General features: G+C 47.3%; 1 protein-coding gene across 2 annotated transcripts in view; it reads left to right on the top strand.

Annotated features, from left to right (window-relative positions):
- The window catches only part of LOC311259466 (teashirt homolog 1-like), a 37303-nt gene extending 17410 nt beyond the window's left edge, over positions 1–19893 (top strand). For both annotated transcript variants that reach the window (XM_084356643.1, XM_084356644.1), the window contains exon 3: positions 15053–19893. In XM_084356643.1, coding sequence (XP_084212769.1) covers positions 15053–18588 — 3536 coding nt within the window. In that variant the 3' untranslated portion in view covers positions 18589–19893. The remainder of the gene's footprint in view (positions 1–15052) is intronic.
- Positions 19894–21419: the final 1526 nt, after the last annotated feature.

Below are 21419 nucleotides of genomic sequence, written 5' to 3' on the forward strand. Positions count from 1 at the left end.
TTAAGAAGCCCGACTCGGGGGCAGCACGAGGTGGCGAGCAGACAGAGACAGAGAGAGAGACAGGGTGAGTGAGTGAGTGAGGGGAAAAAAGAGAGAGAGGGAGAAAAAAGTTGTGGGGGAGCCCTCCTGACAGTATAATGTTTCTTTGCTTTGTCTGCGGGGGTTAAAAGACGTGGTACATCATTAAGAGGAATATTCAGTGGCGGTGTCACTGAGGGGTGACCCTTGGAAAAGGTCATGGATAGTTCACGGCGCCCTTCCTTCCCCCCTCAGCCCACTAAATAGTCCCCCCCCTTTGTCTTGTACAGGCAGCCATAGGTAGGAGTTCAGGCCTGAATGTTCCAGTCATTTTGAGATCTCTGTTTTCTCTTTTTCCTGAGTGATTGTGAGCCAAGTTTTGCTAAAGCACGATTCAACGATCATATTTGCACAGTTCTGAAGAGCATTTTGGCACCTGGCGGACTCCTCGGCCCGTGTTGATGCTAAACGTACACGTGTGTTCAACAACTTTGGCGTTCATAAGGAGATCAAGAAAGGGAAAACTATCTCTTCTATCAATCCGTTCTCTTCTTTGTCCTCTTCCCCTCCTTCCTCTCTCCTCTCGGTGCATGCTGCCGGCCTGTGTGTGACCGTCAGGACAGCCCCTTTTCATTCGTCTTCATAAGCCTCATTTATTTTTGCAGCCAGATGTGAGCTGACAGACATCACTCAGTGGGCCCGCAACTCCACCTTCTCCCTTCAATCGCCGCCCTTGGGCCCCCCTCCCCCCAGCCAGCCTCCCCATGGCCCATTGGGGGGTCAGGCGTGCACCCGCCTCCCCGTGCCCCCCCCTGCCCCGACATCAGCATTACAGATGGATGTGTCTTTAAAGCAGAGATTGATTGTGGATATCAGAGTTATGGCGCCATTCATCACAGCCGATATTATTCAGACGAGCGGGATTGAACAAGGAGGTGGGACTCCTGAGCCCATGGGTGGGTTCTGGGTGGAGGGAGGGGGGAGGGGGGGCAGCGTGGAGGAAGTTTAATAGATCGTAGATGAAAGTGTGTGTCACTTTGTGTGTGTGCGTGCTCATGTACTCGTCCGTACCTTCATAAGTCGGCCTCGCTTGGGAATTCTGGCATGTGTTTGTGTCTGAGTGTTTCTCGTCTTTATTCTGTGTGTGTGTGTGTGTGTGTGTGTGTGTGTGTGTGTGGCTGTCTGCATTGATCTCCGGTGATGTGATCCTCCTTCAGAGTCTGTTCTCATCGGACTCTGATTTACGGCTTCATTAGGATCCTTGCACTGCCTCCCCTTCTTTTTGTCTCCCTCCTCTCACCAGGTCACTCTTGGAGACACACTCACACACGCAAAACACAGACAACACACACTCTGCAGAAGCGAAAGCTGCGACTAAAAAGGACTTTTTCATGCGCACACTTTGTATAGTTTGTTTCTGTTCTGTTTGTCATCTTTATGAATAATCTCTTATTATTCATCAAGGCTCAGCACCTCATTGTGCCCCCGAGAGTTGAAGTGCTGTGGCGGTTTTGGAGGTGCTTCCCTACCCCCAGGCAGCCCCGCTCGGCTGAAAAGAGCCCTCATTGTGTGCGTCGTCTTTTATGGCGCTGCCTGAAAGAGAGGGATGCACTCCAGTCGGCATTCAAATGCACGTGGTAAAGCAGCCAGCAGAGCAGGACAAACACCACAGGTTGTAAAACGCTTTGAAAAGGAGAGTGTGTGCGAGAGCGTATAAGGGCGTGCGTGCGCGAGGACGTGTAGAATGCGGGTGAGTGTGCGCAGGCTCTTGACTGAAAGGTTTTCACTCTCTTTGCCACCACTTTTTCCTCTCCTGATACAGTTCGCCACTTACTTCACTCCCCTTTTTCTCTCTGTCTCACCTGTCGTCTGTAGTCGCCTGAAATGACTTTCTTCTTCCCTCCACGAAGAAAAGAACCTCAAAGTTTTTGCCTCTCGTGTTTTTAAAATCCCCCCCCCCAGAACCCCTCCTCCTCCTCCCCGCCGCCACCCTCACCGCCATTATCAGGAGTCAAGTCATGCAGAAATGTAAAAAATAAGAAGGTAATCACACTTTGTGCTGGTGCTTTTGTCGTCAGTCCGTGATGGAAATGGGTCTAAATATGAGATTAGAACCTGCCGGTGACTGATGCTATTAGGCAGATATGCCATAGACTTTACTATCTCCCATGAAGGATTAGCGCAAATTATACTGGGAGACAGGCTTGATTTCTCCTCTGCCTGGCTGGATGTGGGCATTTGAGGCACTCTAAGTTGACAGCGTCTGTCTCTGCTTAGTTCTCCGAGACAGGTTGTGTGACAGCTGATGCCAGGCGAGGGCTTAAAAAGTGTGTATGTGTGGGTGTCTATTTGTGTGTCGGACGACGTTTTGGACGGTGTGTGTGCGTGAGTGTGTCATCGTGTGTGTGCGAGAGTAGGAGAGTTATAAACTGACAGGCGAGTGTGTTTGAATGTGATTGCGCGTCAATGACGGGTTTTTTTTTTTTTACTTTTTTTTTCAGAAAACAGGTTCTCTTTGAGTAGGGTGACAATTGGGAAAGGCTAATTTTAAGCTCGGTGGCTTCCTCTTTAATTCTACACACTCTTATCTGGTGTTATTTTAAATAATTAAACTGTCTGTAAGGCTGTCCAGGTGAAGCTGTTTTTTGTAGCTATGAATAAGTAAGAAAGGCGGTCGGACGTCTGACCAGGTGCTGGATTTCAGCGTTTAAAGCCATTAGAAACAAAACCAAGATAACAGGACACATGCATTTCTCTTCGTATCCAAACTCTCACTTTGCCTCGGAGAGGTCCGTCATGACAGCAAGCCGATGGCATCCATCACGCGGTGCGTAATCTCACATAGTTAGAGCCGTGATGTTGATAGAACGGGAGGAAGCTGGTCGAGCGGTTTGTTCACCTCTCAGGAATGTTGAGAACATGTAAATGCTCCCTGTTTTAGCCCTGCTGTCTCCTCGCGGCCTGCTGATTTAGGAGGGTGACATGTCCTTTAATGTTGGGTAATAAACTGGAGGGGTGGATTTATAGGCTCGGGCCTTGTCCCCCCCCCCATACCACCACTGTCTCTGTCCGCTGGCTCTTGTGACGGAAACAAGCTCCACCTTTGCTTGAAAGCTACAGTAGCAGCCATATGTCCCAGAGATACTCTGCAGTTAGAAAGTTTCCCAGTACGTTGGAAATGAGTTTGGATCTAAACTCAGGTGATCCACGCCAACTGCAGCAAGCTCTAACCCTAACCCCGGTCATTCAGGGTTAAACTATTCATGAATTACAGTTTAAAGACAAAGATAATTCGTTTCATTGTCTGCTTTGTGAAACGCCACCGAAAACAAAAAATCTAAACGCAGCAGAGCAACGACCCGCCCTCACTCAGAACCGAACCGAATGATCTCTGCTGCACATTTGAAAACATTCACGTCCACCTCTTTGATTCAGCTCGTCCTTATTTCTCCCCGTCCTCAGATTTCTTGCTCCGTCTTCCCACTCATCATCCTCCTCTCTGCTCTCTCCTCCTCCTTAGTTTGTGAGGTATGATGCGCAGCGGCGCTCCGCTATGTCAGCAGGATTGAAGCAGGTCAAAGTGTAGAGTGACTCAGATAGCGTCAGACTGATATATACTGTACAGTATGTTTCCTAATATTGGCTTCTTGTTGGAGTTTGGCCAGAGAAGGCTGCCCACCTCCGATGTGATGTAGTGAGGAACGCTGCCTTGACTACAGCAGGTGAATATGAAAGCGTTAGTAATGTTTTTGTTTCAGGTGGCTGACCGGAAAATGCTCCTCAGTGTGGTGTGGGAGGATTTACTCACCACCTTAAGTGTGTAAATCCTGCAAGGAAACCAGCACTCCCTGCCTTGTAGAGCTGCTAAATCTAAAAGAATGTCATTAGTTTGGCTTTGGAGAGAGTTTTGGAATTATATGATGGATGAAATGCTGCTTCAGAGGCTTTCGTACAAGTACAGGTTGAGGCGAAACACTTTTTTTTAACATGTTAGAAGTCATATCGGTACAAGAACCAGCATCTAAAAAAGAGACATCGGTCTCCTCTACGCAGGATGCTCCAAATCAGTCTCATCCTCTCCTCGACACAGTTTGACTGATCAGTCCGAGGCCTAGTTTGCTGCTGCCAGCATGGGACTCGATGTTCGTTTCTCTATTTATTTCCACGGCCCGTGCGTTTTTCCCCATATAAAGACAGTCTATGTCCGACCGTGTCACCGCGTGATGGATTGCACAGTCCTCTTCTCTCAGGAAGGGAAAAAGGGGGGATGGTGGAAAAGGAGGAAGGAAAGACGGAGGGAAAGAATGAACGAGAGAGGGGAGGAAGCGGAGTGGTGCGGTGCAGCAGTGAAGGACATGGCAGCTTAGTGCTGGCCAAAAAGACTGTGCTGAACACCTGCTCCCGTCTCCAACGCCCCTTCAACCTCCTCATTACCTGTCAATCTATCACAAGGCAGCCAGATCAAATGTCTGCAGCAGCCAGGACTCGCGCAGGGAGGGAGGAGGGAGGGAGCGAGGGAGGGGGGTGAGCGAGGAAAGAAAGAGAGGGACAGATTGCATGTCTGGGAGAGCAGAAAATGAAGGGGAAGTAAACGGAGCAGCTGCGTGTGCATATCGGCGATCTGTTGATAATTTGGAGTAAACTTTGTCCAGAGTGCAATTATTTAAAACTTCTGGAGGTAGTTTGTCATCTCGCTAAATTTAGAATGCGTGGAGCGGAGGACGGCGCACGGGCCAGGCGGGTGTGACTTTATGCAAATGTATTTCATCATCGTCACTGGAGGGTTCAAAGATTATGGACAAGTTATTAAAAATCAATTTTGAAGTAAAAAGGAAGTAATATCAGGGGAACTTTCAGGTGCAGCTTCGTCTAAAGATTGATCACACTGACCAGAACACTCTGTGATATTCTGTCAGGCGTCAGTTCTGTGTTCTACCATACACCCCCTTTACACAGGAGTGTTAGGACCCGCCCTACAGCCTTGTTTGGCCTTTGATTCGTGCCTGTGTGTTAAAGAGGTGAATCTGTGACAGACAAGCGCCTCTGTAGGGAGGCGGGGCCTGTGGTTTCAAATTACAGCGACAGTGCAGCCAGTGTGTACCTCTGAGTGTGCGTGCGGACACATGTGCACATATGCAGATGTGTATTTTTATGACACGTTCAAGCATACGTACAGGAGTGCTGGAGTGTGAATGATGCATTTTGTGCGTGTGCTCTAAGAGGCCAACGAATTTCGAGCTCATCAAGGTGCATTAGTGCACACATGACCAGTCCCAGCCCTCTATTTCTGATCCCTTTCAGTCCCCACTCTCTCGCTCTCTCTTTCTTTCCCCACTCCTTCTCAAGCTCTCTCGCCCCTCTCTCTCCTTCAGTGTGTGAGCCGCGGTGATTTACGGTAATTATCCATCGTTGGGTCATCTATCAGGCTGGCCGTTGCTAGGAGATGGAAGCAGCTGCTGCTGGCTGTTGTCTTGTCAGGGACAGTGCATGCGTGTGTGTGTGTGTTTGTACATACTTGTGTATATTTGTGTGCGTGTGTGTGTGTGTGTTTCCTGGGATTTGGGTGAGGATGCTTGTGTGTGTGTGTGCGCGCGCGCGTTTGTGTTTATTGGCGGTGTGTGTTCAGGTGAAGTGGTCCATCCTGATGCGGGGATTTAAAAGCGCAGGTGGTGCAGAAGACAGAAGGAAGCGAAGGAGTCGATGGATTGGAGGGAAGGATTATAGGAGGGAGGGAGACTATAGGGTGAGGGTGGGGTCAGAGGTTGAAGGAGGCCAGGTGGAATTTGAGTGTGTGTGTGTGTGTGTGTGTGTGTGTTTGGGAGTGTGTGGTGGGGGGAGGAGTGGGCAGCTTAAAAGGCACAGGTGTGTGTGTGATAGACAGGGGAGCTGTATGATAAATGTATCCAGGCAGATGGAAGTTGGAAGAAGTCGGGCCTTGGGGAGTAGTTTTAGTGGCTGTGAAAATTACAAGATTGAGTGTGTGTGTGTGTGTGTGTGTGGAGGGGGATTTGAGGGTTGGGGGGGGGCTGTTTTCTATTGGCAGGTGACGGTCCCACAGATGGGTGCTGGTTCAGATCCCTGCTGAGGGGCCTATTTCTCTTCAGTTTGGCGCTGTAATCCACCGTAGCCCATTGTGTCGCAGCCGTTTCAGGTTTCATGACCTACGCACGCCATTCATGTTGGAGCACACATGAATGCACCCAAATCCTACACACACACACACACACACACACACACCATGGAAAGGTCAACTGCAAGCATTATAGTCTTAACTTGAACATATGAGAGGGTGTTTTCAAAGGAAGCGAGGAACATTTTAATCACAGGTAACTCGGAGCTCAGACGGGGAGAAGTGTTTACTGCCGATGGGATATAGAGCTCAGAGCCAAGACTGTGAAGAAAAACCATAATAGTAATTACAGTACACAAGCAAGCATGATAATTATTATGTTAACATAAGAAGTAGTGTAAATTAAGGTAAAAGCAAACAAATATGACAGCTAAAATTGCAGGCAATAAATAAAAGAATTCACCACTGTTTGCTAACAGAATTGATAATAATGATAAAAAATTCAAACGCTACAAAAGTGATAACTCACAAACTAATTAAAAACACGAGGATAAAATACACACTCACACTGTTTAGACTGTGAAAAGCCAGCTGGAGAAACTATACGCGTAGTTTCCCTGAAGTTTTATTTGCCTAACCTGTCGGCAGGTCTGTGAGAGGCAGCTGGATATAAGCCACACGTCCATATGAGCCGCGCTAACTGTAAATACAACCTCGACTCTCGGCTCCCCATACCGGCCTAATTAGCGCCAGTTAGCATTTGTCATTGCGTTTAGGGGTGAAGATTAGGAACACCTCTCAATTAATCTGCAATCAGCCTGTTTGTTAATTAGCTAACCTGTTCTAAGTGGCCTTCAGGGCTCTTGTGTAATTAGCTAAGCTGCTGGGAAACAGGTCTGTGTGTTGACATTGACCTAAAGCGTACACACGCGCACACACACACACACACACACACACAAGCGCATATATACTATATAAGACCGTGCAGACGTTTACAGTCATGGTCAAGAGGGACAAGAACCTCTGGCTTCCAATAAATTACGTACAGAAAACAAAGGCACCTCCTGTGCTGTCTGTTTGTTCAGGAAAAACAAATGCTTAAACACGCACACACACACACACACACACACTTCCTGACATACTTTATTAGTTGTCGCAGGCGTGTCATGCTCATCCAAATATACATATTTGCACATCGTCATGCTCGCAGCGATACACTGATTATTCTTCCCTTCACTCTACAGCAAACCTGCATCCCTCAAAAGCATTCTTAGAAACGGCAGGAGGGTGGGGGAAAAAAATACATACTGTACTCCCGCTCACGTACACTCTTTTGAACATTTTATCCTTTTCAAGTGCAACAACATCCCCACCAAAATGAACAGCTTCTCCATTGCTGTGTCGAAGCACTTTTTTTCCCCTTGCTCACTTCAAAGCCATTTGTTTACTCTGCTGCCTCCTGACATTGTCTGTGGTAATTAAAGGAGCCCACTGAAATTTATGGTTTAATTATACAGGCCTTGTTATGCAGAGAAGACCAGGATGGGCTGATATGCTCAATAAAAATAAATAAATTCCATACGGGTTTATTGAACCCCGCGTTTGCACGGAGGGCGCAATCGTTCCAGCCACTCAGGTGTGTGTGTGTGTGTATGTGTTATTGTGTTTATGCGTTCACGTGTATGCATATGTGTGTATGTTTATTTATGTATTGCCTCGCAAGACAGCGGCAGCAGCAGCTCAATGTGGAGTGTGAGTGGGTGAGAATGAAATTGAAAAAAAGAAAAAAAAAAAGCTAGATGAATTGCAATCGATTGGCGCTGGTTCACTGTATTGATCCCCCAGCATGTTAAAGCCTGCTGTACTCCATGAAGAACACTCAGTCAGTCAGTGTACCCCCCCCGCTTACCCCCACCCACCACCACCACCACCCCACCCTCCATCCGCCCCTTCACCAACTAACACACGGCTGGAAATACTGTAAATGTCTCCCTGTGTTGTAGCTGCGTGCATGTGTAAAAAGCGAAGACGGTAGTGCTTGCAGCCCAGGCTTTGGTGTAAGCATTCGCGCGTGTGTGTGTGTGTGTGTGTGCGTTTGTGTGAGAGTTTTGTGCATGCACAGTAATGGAGAGTGATCTTGGCTGTGGCCCACAAGCTGCTTCTCTGAACTGATCTTTGAGTTGGGTATAAATAGCGCTTGCTCTATAAATAAAACAGCAGCACCTTTCACACTCACTCTCTCGCACTTACCCACACACACACACACACACACACACACACACACACACACACACACACACACACACACACACACACACACACACTTTCAAAACCTGCCCACATGCCTTTCGGATCTTACACCTGCCCAATAATATGCACAAATATATAGACCTCCCATCAATCCATATATCACCCTGTGGAGGTCAGATAGAAGGATGTCTGTGGGACATATTGACATATTTACATGAGAACATGACCTGGACCAGCTTAGCACTGTCTACCTGCCTGACCTCTGACCCCACCTCACTTTACAGAACAATAATCTTGTTCACATCAATCTATAGTGCGCTGGTATTTAGCTGATGCTGTTATTCAAAGGAGCTTGCAGCATGATCCCGAAGATCTTCTATCACGATACGATGCCCAAGATAAAGATGGTATCACGATTCAGCAATTCTGTGATACTTGATACAGCGAAAGACGTCATCTAGGATTAACAAAAAAGTGCATAGACTTAGCTTAGTGGTCCCACCAGACCGCAGTCCGCACCAATCAGCCGAACATTGGTTCGACCGAAAGGGGTGGTCTCGGTCCGGATCGAACTGAACCAGGGTTCGGTTCAAAAAAACAAAATGAGCCATGGGAGCACTTTGGGAAAGGAGGAAAACGAAATTTTGACTGACATCTGTGAAGTAAAATTGTCAGGGAATTTGGCGTTAGTACATCGATAAGGTATCGCAAGAGGAAGCGATGTGATAAACTGCCGTATCAGTATCCGATAGTCTTGTCAGCAAACATTTCGATGAACTTGAACTCCTTTGGGAACAGAGCAGTCTCTCAAAGCCCAGGAAGATTTTCTCCCGTCTTTGTCTGGCCAGCAGTTGTGCAGATACAGTATGGACCAAAGTTTTAGAGGGACAGACTGGCAGGTAATCCGACATTGCCGTTCTGCTTGCAGTGCAAAACACACTAACAAACTGCTCTCCAACAGATCAGCGCGTTGACTTTACATAATGCTACCGGCCTACTGTAAATCAACATGACGTGAAGTGTTTGCACGGAGCCACCAGCGCAAACGATCACTGCAACGGCTGCCGCTTGACTCACTGAATATCTGCCAATAATACAGAATTTCACCACTAATCCTGTTTGCACAGCACTTATTCACATTCACACCACTTTCTGCGTCAGTCCATTATGTAGCTGTGTGTCTGAAGAACAACACGTCCCATCCGCTGCTGTCTGCTGAGCTCAACTCAGGCTCCAAGTGTTTTTGAAACGGGGTGGAGGTGGGGGTGAGAGATAAATTGGTACAGCGAGCTGGAATGCTGCAGCAGTTATTTAAGGCCCTGTAGGTGCTGCCTAGGCCATATGCTCCCATTATTCCGCTTGGGAGGGGCCCATGTGGGCATGTGAGCAAGGCTGGAGAGAGGAGGAGGGAGGAGGAGGAGGGTGGGAGGCAAAGAGAAAGAGGGGGAGTGAAAAGAGAAAGGTAGCTGAGGAATTATTTTAAGGAGAGCCCCCCTATCAAGCGTAGGAGGAATTTTAAGAACGGGATACCGGGAGAAGCCTGAGATGAGACGAGAACGAATTAGCTCCTAAAGTAAATGATCGCCTTCACCCTCAATATCCGGCTCTTTCACCGCCATCTTTGCATAATTCATCTCGTCAAATTTTGAGGTGTGACAGAGTATAATTCACGAACTCCTGAACTTTTCAGGTTGATAGCGTCTCTCAGGTTCGGGCTTCTCAATCATTCTCATATCAGGGAGCCGCACTTATTAAGAATCGGCGCGACACGCCTCCTCGCGGGTGCTTGCTTTTGTTGCTTGTTGATCTTTCACAAAAATATAAAGGGATTTCCACAACTCGATGCAGCTTATGAATATATGACTGTGGCAGTGAGAGTGAAATACGATGAGGATAATAAAGAGTAAATTGTGAGAGTAAACTGTGCCCCATTCAGACTCCGGATCCACAAAACTTCATTTTGTCAGCTGTAATGGGTTGATTTTTCAAAAAAGATCTTTCCTCCAGCAGATAGCTCAATATTTATCTGTTAGGAAAACAAGGCCCAGCTGCAGCTTTGTTGTGAGCTTCATATCTCTTGTTTCCCTCTCTTTTCTTCTCCCTATCTGTACAGTCTCTTGTCAAACTGAGGCCTGTGTTCCTGATCAGGGCATTGCTCTCATGTTAGCCGCTTCACGGGAAGCACATCCCAGCATTCCCTCTGACACGCCGGCAGCAGCATTACCATAATTGGCTTTTCTACATGACGGGACAGAGGAAATAATAATGTCATTTTATTTACAGCCCTCTTGTCCCGGTCCGAGAGCTATCACCCACTCCTCCCCTCCTCATCCCTCCTCCATCCTCCCTCCTCGCCGCCGCACTCTTTCTCCTCTCAGCACATGCACCCCTCCTACTCCTCCTCCTCCCCCTTTCTCTTCTATCTCATCTCCCTTTCTCCCCCTCTCCCTGTGCAGGGCGCGAGTCTCGTTCTGCCACGGCGTGTAGGTCAAGCGATGGCTTTTTGATCAGCTCCTGTCCAAAGCCATCAGGGTTGAGAGGCACGTAATGGAGAGCGGGGTGACAAACAGAATCTGGGGAAGGAATAAGACTGCCAGTTTCCTATTAGGGGCCGGCCTAAACGGCCTCTGCCCCCCCCCCTGCACCCACCGCCTACCCTCCCCAGCATTCTCGGCTGCGAACCCACTCCAGCACTGCCTAAATCACATGAGTGAAGGGGCCCGTGATTGGACATTAGTGCCGCAAATGACTGCCGTGATTGCCCCCTCTTCCCAAACTCACATCAAATAAATAAAGAAATGTGTGTAAATAAATAGAAAGAGGGGTGTTGGAGAAATGGGGCTGATGGCGGAGGTGGTGGCGAGGGGGAGGCTGACTGGTTTCATCCCCTTCTTTTTCCTCTCTCTCTCTCTCTCTCTCTCTCTTTCGTTTCATCGCCTTTCTGCCTTTCTTATCTGGTTTGTTTGGCTTTGACAGCGGCCAAATGGTGAAGCTCCGCGAGCCTGACAGAGAGTTTTATTGATTTAACAACCAGCAGACTCTCAGCAAAGAAAAGGGAGAAGGCAAAAAAAAAAAAAAAAAAAAGAATGGGCAGGGCGGAGAAAGATAGCAAAGTTTTGAAAAGGAGTGATATGTTTCTGCTCTGCTCCTTGCCAGAATGCTGACGTGTCTGCTGGTCGTATTTCATTTTGTATCATTTACAAAAATCAAGTCGTACAAAAAAGTCGAGCCGCGTGTGAGGGGGAATGTTTTGGAGATGATCAGCGCTTAGGTCGATCGCGGTGTCCCGTTGTGAGGCCCAGTGTTGTGTTGAGGCAGGACACAGGGCGTTCACCACAGTCTTTTCATCACAAAAACATCATATCAAACTGACTGTGTGTGTTCTGCAAAATAGGACTCGGCACACACACTCTGAGAGCTAGTGTTGAACCTGCACAAACCAGATCACAGGGTGCAAGTCTGTAATGACGCATTGCATTCTTTAATCTTTTTACTTTCGGGCACAAATCACAAGCGAGGGTGCTTCATGGGTACTTTAGTTTGCGCAGTCCTTCAGGAACGCTCTCATTTAAATAAGAATAATAATAAATAAGGCAGCTGAGAACAAAACACACACTCTTGAGCTCTTATCTCTAATCAACGAGAGATAAGAGTTCAAGAGCAAATGGGTCTCTTGCCCAAAGTATATCTGGTAGCCTGAGACATTGACTTTGATAACAGCTACTTTACAGCACCATAAAGTGTGTCTGTCAATCCATTTGTGCATTATGCATTTTTAAAAAGGCCATTATAACATCCAAAGGGGCTACTACAAACCCTTTCGGGTGCTTAACACATTTCATATCCCTTTTTATTAACTGTGTAATAACCGTATGTGTAGGTATTGGGAGATGCACTAAGATGCTAATTCCTGCTTCCTCGCTGTGTGTTGTTGGTGATCTGGCGTGGCTGGTGGTGGGCTTGATCGCTGCTGCTTCTGACAGTGAGTCTGCAGTGCTATCCTGGCCACGCTGCCGCCTGTCTCCTTGATGGCGGCACGTCCCCGAGCAAAAGTGACAGGCGCTTTGGCGCCCGTGCAGATGGCCCTGCTCACAGCCATCACCCGCTCGGCAAACCAAACCGCCAGGGACGGCACGCCAGCCCTGCCCCTTCCCCAGCCCGCCCCCTCGCTGCTGGTGTTGCTCGGCATATGTGCGTCCAGGACAAGAGAAGGAGCTTAATCTAGTCGCTAGTCAAAATCACACATATTCAAGTTGCGGTGATTGGACAGATAGAGTTGATGTGTAGCTCTTAATATTTTTCCTTCCTCTCATGCTTCAGATTTTAGCATCCTGTCAGAATAGATGCGGCGTCTCAAAACAGATGGAGAGATCATTTATTTCAGACTGCCGTGTGCCACGTTTCATCACTGGTATTGTACATTTATGGTTTGCGAAACCGTCCACTTGCTGCCTGTGATTTTTACAGATGTCTGTCTCTGCCAGTCTTTTGTCTGTGTGCTTTTGATATCTCCCTCTTTGTTGTTTCCATGACAACATGGCAGGACAGGCATTGATTGACAGGGATCGTCAAAGGGTTCCCTGGCGACCTGCTCATTGTTCGAAGCCCCTCCCTGCTGCAGTCTGTGTTTTGTCACTCACCCAGGGATATTTCTGATCTGCTGCTTCTCATTCCTGCTGTCTGCGTGTGTGTGTGTGTGTGTGTGTGTGTATTAAGCACTGCCAATTATTGGGGTTTAGCTATTTTTTTGCTGCAGCCAGTGAGAGGGACTCACATAGGTAATTCCTACTGTATGTTTGCACAGTTGGTGTGGGCTTGTAAAGAATGGATAGCCGTTCTGCAGGAAGCTTTGTATATTAAGTGGCTGATATGTATTGATAGCCTCCTGTTCTGGAAGCAGGTTAGCGAGGGGGAAGGCACTGTAACAGAAGACACTCTGCAGATGTGTTGTAGAGAGTACAGCACATAATGCTAATCTGCTGTGTTAGGGATTTTCAGGAGTTTTAGAAACTGTCTCGGTCTCAGTCTGTCAGTGGGATTGAAGCGCAGCCAGGTTCTCCTGTAGTGCTCTCATTTCACTGAAATCCTGTCAAGCGTTAGGGGAGTATGTTGCTCATTTGGAGAAGGGTGTATCAGTACACGCACAGCGAACTCAGACTTATAGGCAATATTATGGTCGGTGGGTTCAGGTTTGCACTGTAAGAGCAAACATGCATGAGCCGCAGAGTGCGTAACGTACACGCACGGGCGCGGGGAGGTGAGCATGCGGACAAACGCGCATCCGCCAGCATGCAGGCACTTACGGAGGCACTCACACGCACACACATGCACATCATCACACAGTCACAGTCGACGGTGCAGCTGCTCACCTCCCCCACCTCCTCCACCCATCTCCTCTCAGGCAGCAGTAAATGGTGCCAGTGTATATATATCAGGTATTATGTCCACTTAGATTATGATATGACAGGTTAGCGTGCCGTTTGAAGCTGACAGCACATCTGTTTCATCAGGAGAGACTGATACTGGCATCTAGGACACACATCTCACCATGCAGGAAGGAGATAAAGGAAGGAGCTAGGGGGCCGTCTTTCCTGTCTCCCTGCCTCCCTCACCCTCTCTCTTTCTCTCTCTCTCTTCTCTCTTTCTCCCTCTTCTCTTTCGACCCGTCTCCCCGCCCACCAAACCCACCACCTCCTGCTCACTTTTTCTTTCTCCCCCACATCATTCACTTCTTCTCCCTCTAACCACCTCCTGTCTCTCCTACTTACTGATGCACGCTGTGTCTTCCCTAGCATGCCCCATCCACACACACACACACACACACACACACACACACACACACATAGTCTAGCCCTCTATCTCATTTGCATTTATACATTTTACTGGTAAACCTGTTACATCTCCTTCTTGTTTTTTTCTCTTTCCCCATACCTCGATCTTTGATCTTGTGTTCGCGTTTCTTTTTTTTTTTTAAATCTGTCTTTTGTGTTAAGCATCGTCCATGCCATTTTAGATCAAACAACAGTCGTAAATTTTGCAAAGCCTTCAACTCTCTTCCCTAGACCCTTTCCCTCTACAATCATCGTGGCATTCTCAATCAAGTTCCCGCTAATTAGCTCAAATGAAAATGAACTTCGGCTCATCACAGTGTGTTAGGAAAAGCTGCGATATCTCCAAATTAGTGTTTTGTTTCTTTCCCTATCCAATCGTTTGCATAACCTGAACATGGTAGGAGCTGAACTTTACCGACTGGATGAGTGAGAGGCAGTAAAGCTTGGGGAAGACAGACGGAAAGAGAAAGGGGGGAATTGAACATGCGAGCATGCAGCTGGCTAACAAGGCCAAACAGCCAGTCATTTCCTGGGGAACATGAGGCATGTGTGGAGGAATAGGGAGTTGGGAAGGAAAAGGACAACTGTCAGAAGCTCAGTGATTTATTTTTCCCTCGGAGGCTTTTTTCACCACTGGCTTTCAGAGCCACATGTGTGTAAAATACACACAAACTCATGCATGCATGCATACAGACACATACACACATTCACATTGGATGAGAATAAAAGCCTACATTTCCCATCATCGAGTATTCATTCCATGTTATTTTGACAGTGGTCCTGTTAGTGTGCTGTAAATCTTTAATTTCACTGAGCTGACCTCTTTTCCTTCTCTTCTTTCCTCCTCTGTTTTGTCTTTCTCTCTTGCTCTCTTTCTCTCCAGCATATATGCCCGAGGACGAGCTTAAGGCAGGCGCTCAAGATGAGGAAGAGCACCTGCAGGATGACGGCCTCTCATTAGACGGCCAGGACACTGAGTTCCTGTGCAACGAGGAAGAGGAAGACGCAGATGGAGGCCAGCCACCTAGTTACAGAGACTCTCCACTCAGCAATGGCACTAACCCTGACGCTGGATACGGGTCTCCACTCAGCGATGCCAGCGACCGACTTCCGGACTTCAAGAGCACCTCTTCCAGGGACGGTCAGGAGAGGGACGGCGCAACTTTGCCCTTCCGCCCCAACAATGGCCTCTCTTTCCAGGATAGCCTGGCACAGATGAAAGCCGTCTATGCAAACCTCATCTCAGATGCCTCTTGGTCCAGTATCACAATGGACATCATGAAATCCAAGCCTGCTGCAGCTGGCAGCGTCAACAGTCCCCTCACCACTCCAGAGCCCGCCTCCACTGCTTCTGTCTCCATAACTACAACTACAAACAAGAGCAGTGTGGTCAGCATGGCTAGCAGCCACCATAATGGCAGGAGCTCCACTACCACTGTCAACCACACAGGCAGCGCGAGTGGCAATACTAATGGCACAGCAGCTTGCTCTGTTAGCAGCCACAGTGCAACCAGCAGCCATGGGAGCGGCAGTGGTGCTGCTAGTAACGGTGGTGTGGCCTATGACTGGCACCAGGCAGCGCTTGCCAAAACTCTTCAGCAGACACCCTACCACCTTTTACCAGAGCCCAGCCTCTTCAGCACAGTGCAGCTCTACCGGCAGAACAACAAGCTGTATGGCTCTGTTTTCACTGGTGCAAGCAAGTTCCGCTGCAAAGACTGCAGCGCTGCATACGACACACTGGTGGGTTTGACGGTCCACATGAATGAGACGGGCCACTATCGAGACGACAACAAGGACAAAGAGGAGGAGCAGGGAAAGCGCTGGTCCAAACCACGCAAGCGCTCCCTGATGGAAATGGAGGGGAAGGAGGATGCCCAGAAGGTGCTGAAGTGCATGTACTGTGGCCACTCATTTGAGTCTCTGCAAGATCTCAGCGTTCATATGATCAAGACCAAGCATTACCAGAAAGTGCCTCTCAAAGAACCAGTGCCAGCCTTGGCCACTAAACTGCTGCCCAGTTCAGCTAAAAAGCGAGCTATACAAGATGCTATAGTCTCCCCGTGCTCCCCAGACTCTATCCATGCTGGGAGTGGTGGGGGCAGTGTATCCCTCGGGGATGTTGGCAAAGATACAAAATCTGCAGCTAACCCTTATGTTACGCCAAACAACCGTTATGGCTACCAGAACGGTGCCAGCTACACATGGCAGTTTGAAGCTCGTAAAGCCCAGATCCTCAAATGCATGGAGTGTGGGAGCTCTCATGATACACTGCAACAGCTGACTGCCCACATGATGGTCACAGGTCACTTTTTGAAGGTTACAAATTCTGCCTCCAAGAAGGGAAAACAGCTGGTTTTTGACCCAGTGGTGGAAGAAAAGATTCAGTCGATCCCACTGCCACCGACCACCACCAGGCTCCCTGTTCCCACTAGCATTAAGTCCCAGCCAGTGTCCCCTGCCCTGTCCTCTGGCTCAGAGGAAAAGAGGGAAGGAGGTGAGGATGAAAAGATTGAGGGTGGTGAGCCACTGGAGAGAAAAATCAAGGAGGAGAAAGATGACTCAGGTGAGAAATCTGAGACTGACACCACATCATATAAATACCTTAGAGAAGAAGATCTGGAGGAGGCTCCGAAAGAGGGTTTAGATATTCTTAAATCCCTTGAGAACACAGTATCCAGTGCCATCAGCAAGGCCCAGACAGGCACACCCACATGGGGTGGCTACCCTAGCATTCATGCAGCCTACCAGCTGCAGGGTGCCATGAAGAGCTCCACCACTGTTATACCCCCGATGATCCAGAGTGTCCACATGCAGCCAATGTTTAACAGTGGGCTACGGGGCCTGGTGAACGACCCCAACTCAGTCATCCACTCGCCACGGAGTCCTTCCTCCCCAACCCCACTCAGGAGCAATGTCACTGCCATGGAGGAGCTTGTGGAGAAAGTGACAGGGAAAGCTGCCACAGTGAAAAAAGAAAAGGAGGAGAAGATGGTGAGCCTGGAACGATGTCGGGCCCCGTCATTAATAAAATCCCCCTCTCCTGCACTGAGAGAGCAGCGAGAGCATTTAGCATCTCCGAATGACCTTTCCGTAGGTAAACCGTCGGGTATGCGAAGTAGCAGCCCAGGCAGTGTAGACTCAGAGCTCATCTGCAAGAAGGAGCCCAAAGAGAGCCTAGTAGATGGCCACAACAACCATTCAAAGAACGGCTCTGAGGCTTGCCAATCCCCGGTAACTAATGGCAACAGTCTTGGCATCATCACCGATCACTCACCGGAAAGTCCTTTCATCAACCCTCTCAGCGCACTCCAGTCAATCATGAACACTCACCTGGGTAAGGCCTCCAAACCAGTAAGCCCAGCTGCAGATCCACTATCTATGCTTTACAAAATCAGCAACAGCATGATGGATAAGCCAGCTTTCAACCCAACTCCTCAGGGCAAGCCAGCTGAGCCCATCAACCACTATCCGTTATATGACAACAGTGACCAGCCCATAGATCTGAGCAAACACAAGTCCGCCACTAACAGCAACAATAGCAACAACAACAGCAGCAGCAGAGCGCTCTTGAACAACAATAGTTTAAATGGTAACAAACCCCTCATTTCCCTCCCTGACTCAGTCTCCTCTCCTCTGAGAGAGAATGCTCTGATGGACATTTCCGATATGGTAAAGAACCTCACCGGAAGACTGACACCTAAATCTTCAACTCCCTCCTCCATCTCAGAGAAGTCGGACGCCGACGGCAGCGCATTTGAGGACGCCCTAGAGGACCTCTCACCTGTGCAGAAGAGGAAAGGGAGGCAATCCAACTGGAATCCCCAGCACCTCCTCATCCTCCAGGCACAGTTCGCCTCCAGCCTGAGGGAGACGTCGGAGGGCCGCTACGCCATGACTGACCTGGGCCCCCAGGAAAGGGTCCACATCTGTAAGTTCACAGGCCTCTCCATGACCACCATATCCCACTGGCTGGCAAATGTCAAGTACCAGCTGAGACGGACTGGGGGCACCAAGTTTCTCAAGAACATGGACTCGTGCCAGCCCGTGTTCCTCTGTGGTGACTGTGCCTCCCAGTTCAGGACTCCCTCCGCCTACATCGGCCACCTGGAGTCTCACCTGGGCTTCAGCTTGAAGGACCTGTCCAAACTGTCAGCTGAGCACCTACGGGAGCAGCAGGCTGCCTCAAAGGTGATCACAGACAAAATGACATTCGGCAGCCCCCTGTCAGCCTTGACCACGCCAGAGGACGACACAGGCTCTGTGTACCAGTGCAGACTTTGCAATCGGACATTCGTCAGCAAACACGCAGTCAAACTGCACCTCAGCAAGACCCACGGCAAGTCTCCAGAGGACCACCTGGTGTTTGTCACTGCTTTGGAGAAACTGGAGAAGCTAGACAAGATAGAGAAGGTGTAAGCGGGGTCTCGAGCTGAGGGTAGAGACTGACAGCTGTGGAACTGATTAGAATTTCATTGCACTAAAATGACATTGTTCACAGTTACTGCACTGGGCCGAACTGAGCCGCCAGAAAAAATCGGTCTTATAATTTTTTTTTTTTGTTGTGATAACTGCCTGACTGGACCATGTCTTTTCATGTTGATTTGTTTTTGTTTTGCCAAGCTTTTTTACACTTATTTTGTAATATATTTATATGCTATTTGTCTGATCTGTGCATGTATTTTAGTGAATCAAGGTTAAACACAAGATTTTAATCTTTTCATGGCAAAAATACAACTACTGCTTCAATGGTCAAAGTGGTGAGTGGAAAGAGAATTGGTGGAATAGAAAACTGTATAATACTTGATATGAAGAAGGTGAAAATTAAATGTATACACCAAAAGAATGAAAGAATACCCTGAAAGACTGAAGTAGCACCTTAGACGGTTGATTTTTGAATTTGTAAAGAGAACATGTTTTGAAATATCTTGCATTTGTCAAAATCAGATTGATTTTTAAAAGATCAAGGATTATCATTCCCCCCCCCCTCCCCCCGCTCCTTTTTGGGTTCCTGTCACTGCAATGTTTTTTGATGATGAATGGCCTGCTCATAAAACTGTCAGTGTATTAGAAAAAAGATCATGTGAACATTTGGAAAAACTGAAATGCTGCTTCTGGTTACGAGTCAATCAGTGAAAAATGAATGGCCGTCAGTATGCAAGTTTGCTCAAAAAACTTTTCCTTGTTGTGAAGTATCACCTTATAGCAATTTTCCAGTTGTATGGTTTGTTACAACTTTCTCTTTCTAAATTGTGTCGCTTTATTCAACTGTAAAGAGAACAGTCCGTTACATGTAAATGATTACAGTGAAATGTCAGTACTCCATAAGACATATCTTACCATTTGAAACGGCTCAACATTCTTTGTATCTTAAGGTGTGTGCATTCTCTAACTTTTATATTGTCATTTTATATACAAAAATGATAAAAAATAAAAACAGATGGTGTATATAGATATATGCTGTAGAGCTACAAAATGTCCTTTTTTAAAGAAAATACAAATTTAGCTTCTTTGGCTTGGTTTACAGAAATGATTTTAATTATACTTGCATCCAATTTGATGCATGAAATGGTGTGGAAAATAAATAAGCGATGCACAATGACTATACATTTCAATGTTTTATCGACGATATTGTAAAAAAAACAAAAACTTTTTAGCACCGATTAGTTTGTTTCATTTGTTTCTCAATTGTAAAATAAACCCCAAAGCAGTTGTTAACAGTCATACATTTGTGGTTGTGTGTTCATTTGTCATGGTGGTGCACCGAACTCAACATGTATTAAACTTAACTCTGTAGCGTTTGCTTGGCGGCAAATTAAAGCAATCACACCCGTATCAACTCCTAACACAGTGTAAGAGGATTTATTTTGTCGGTTAAACTTAGATCTGACATTTACATAATTCTTGGCTCACTTTTAGTACATATTTTTGGTTGTGCAACTGGCCTGCTTTCATGTTTACACAAATTTAAGAGAAAAAGAAAAGTCACTGGTGTCATACTTGAAACTGATGACTGAGCCGCATCATACTGCTGAAGATTGTTATAATGATGAAGATGACGGGGAGGATAAGTCTGTAAGGGTGCCTATTGTATTGAAAGAAACCCATGCTAGGCTTGTGACTGGCCTTCGGAGGGCCCGTTCTGAAAGAATCAGTGTTATATTAACGACGGCCGTGTACTTTTGCCTGTCTTCTTGGAATAAAATCAGATGGGTGTCTGTTCTTCTTGATATAGCCTCCTGACTGGCCACACTGAACCCACCAATAATTAAAACAACCATTCAGATGATGCACAAACGGCAAGCTGTCCTTTTTCTCAGATCTGCTGACAAGAAAATACTGCTTCTGTTTTGCTCTGTGCATTTAAAAAAATGACATTGATGTTTGTGACGGGGACGTGACGGTGAAACTTGCAAATGCAGTCCATAAACAAAACTGAATTACAACTTCAATGTAATTTTTCAGTCACTTCTCATCAGTTGTTGACCCTAAGATTCCTGCATCCTTCACCAGAGCAGGAATCTGATGCATGGGGGGTTTAAATGCTGTATTTTCAACATACCAATCGGCATTTCAGTTCAGATAAAACAACATCTTTGCAGGATGAAGTGTCACTTCAGCTTCATTAGTGTCAACAAGTTTGTTGCCTGAACATTTCTGAGTGTGATTTTCATTGAAGGTCATTGAAAAAACGTTGCTGTTTAGTGCAAAAAAACACAAAATAAATGTTTGAAGAGCCCGACAGACAATCTCTGCACCTTTTTCACAAGTCAAGCAGCATCTCCATCATGTCAGTCCTTCAGTCTCTTTTGTTGCACAGCTTTTTCTCTCCATGTTTCGCTTTGTAAGTTTTCTCGCTTTGTGTGCTGGTCTGACTTCATTTAATGTACACTGCAGCCTTAACATTTATTCATTTTAGTTACTGAGAACTGAGAGTGACTCATTGTGTCTAATGACCCCTTGCTGACCCAGAGTCCAAGGTAAGGGGCAAGTTGTGGGTCTTTCTTCAGGCAGCCCTGCAGGTAAAAGCGTCTGCATCAGGAATTTGATCTCTCATCTCGCCCTCATGTCTCAAGTTTCCGATAGAGTACTTACAGTACCAGCCTTTGTATGGATGACGCCATGCTGCAGTGTTATGAATTCCATTCCTCACACTCACAACATGTCTCATGTCGGCTGAGTCAGTCACACACACTCACTCTCCCGGCTATATTAGCATGAGTGTCTTTGTGCAATTACACACCTCCTCG

Source organism: Pagrus pagrus (genome assembly GCF_965226575.1).
Source record: "Pagrus pagrus genome assembly, chromosome: 7".
Lineage (NCBI taxonomy): Eukaryota > Metazoa > Chordata > Actinopteri > Spariformes > Sparidae > Pagrus > Pagrus pagrus.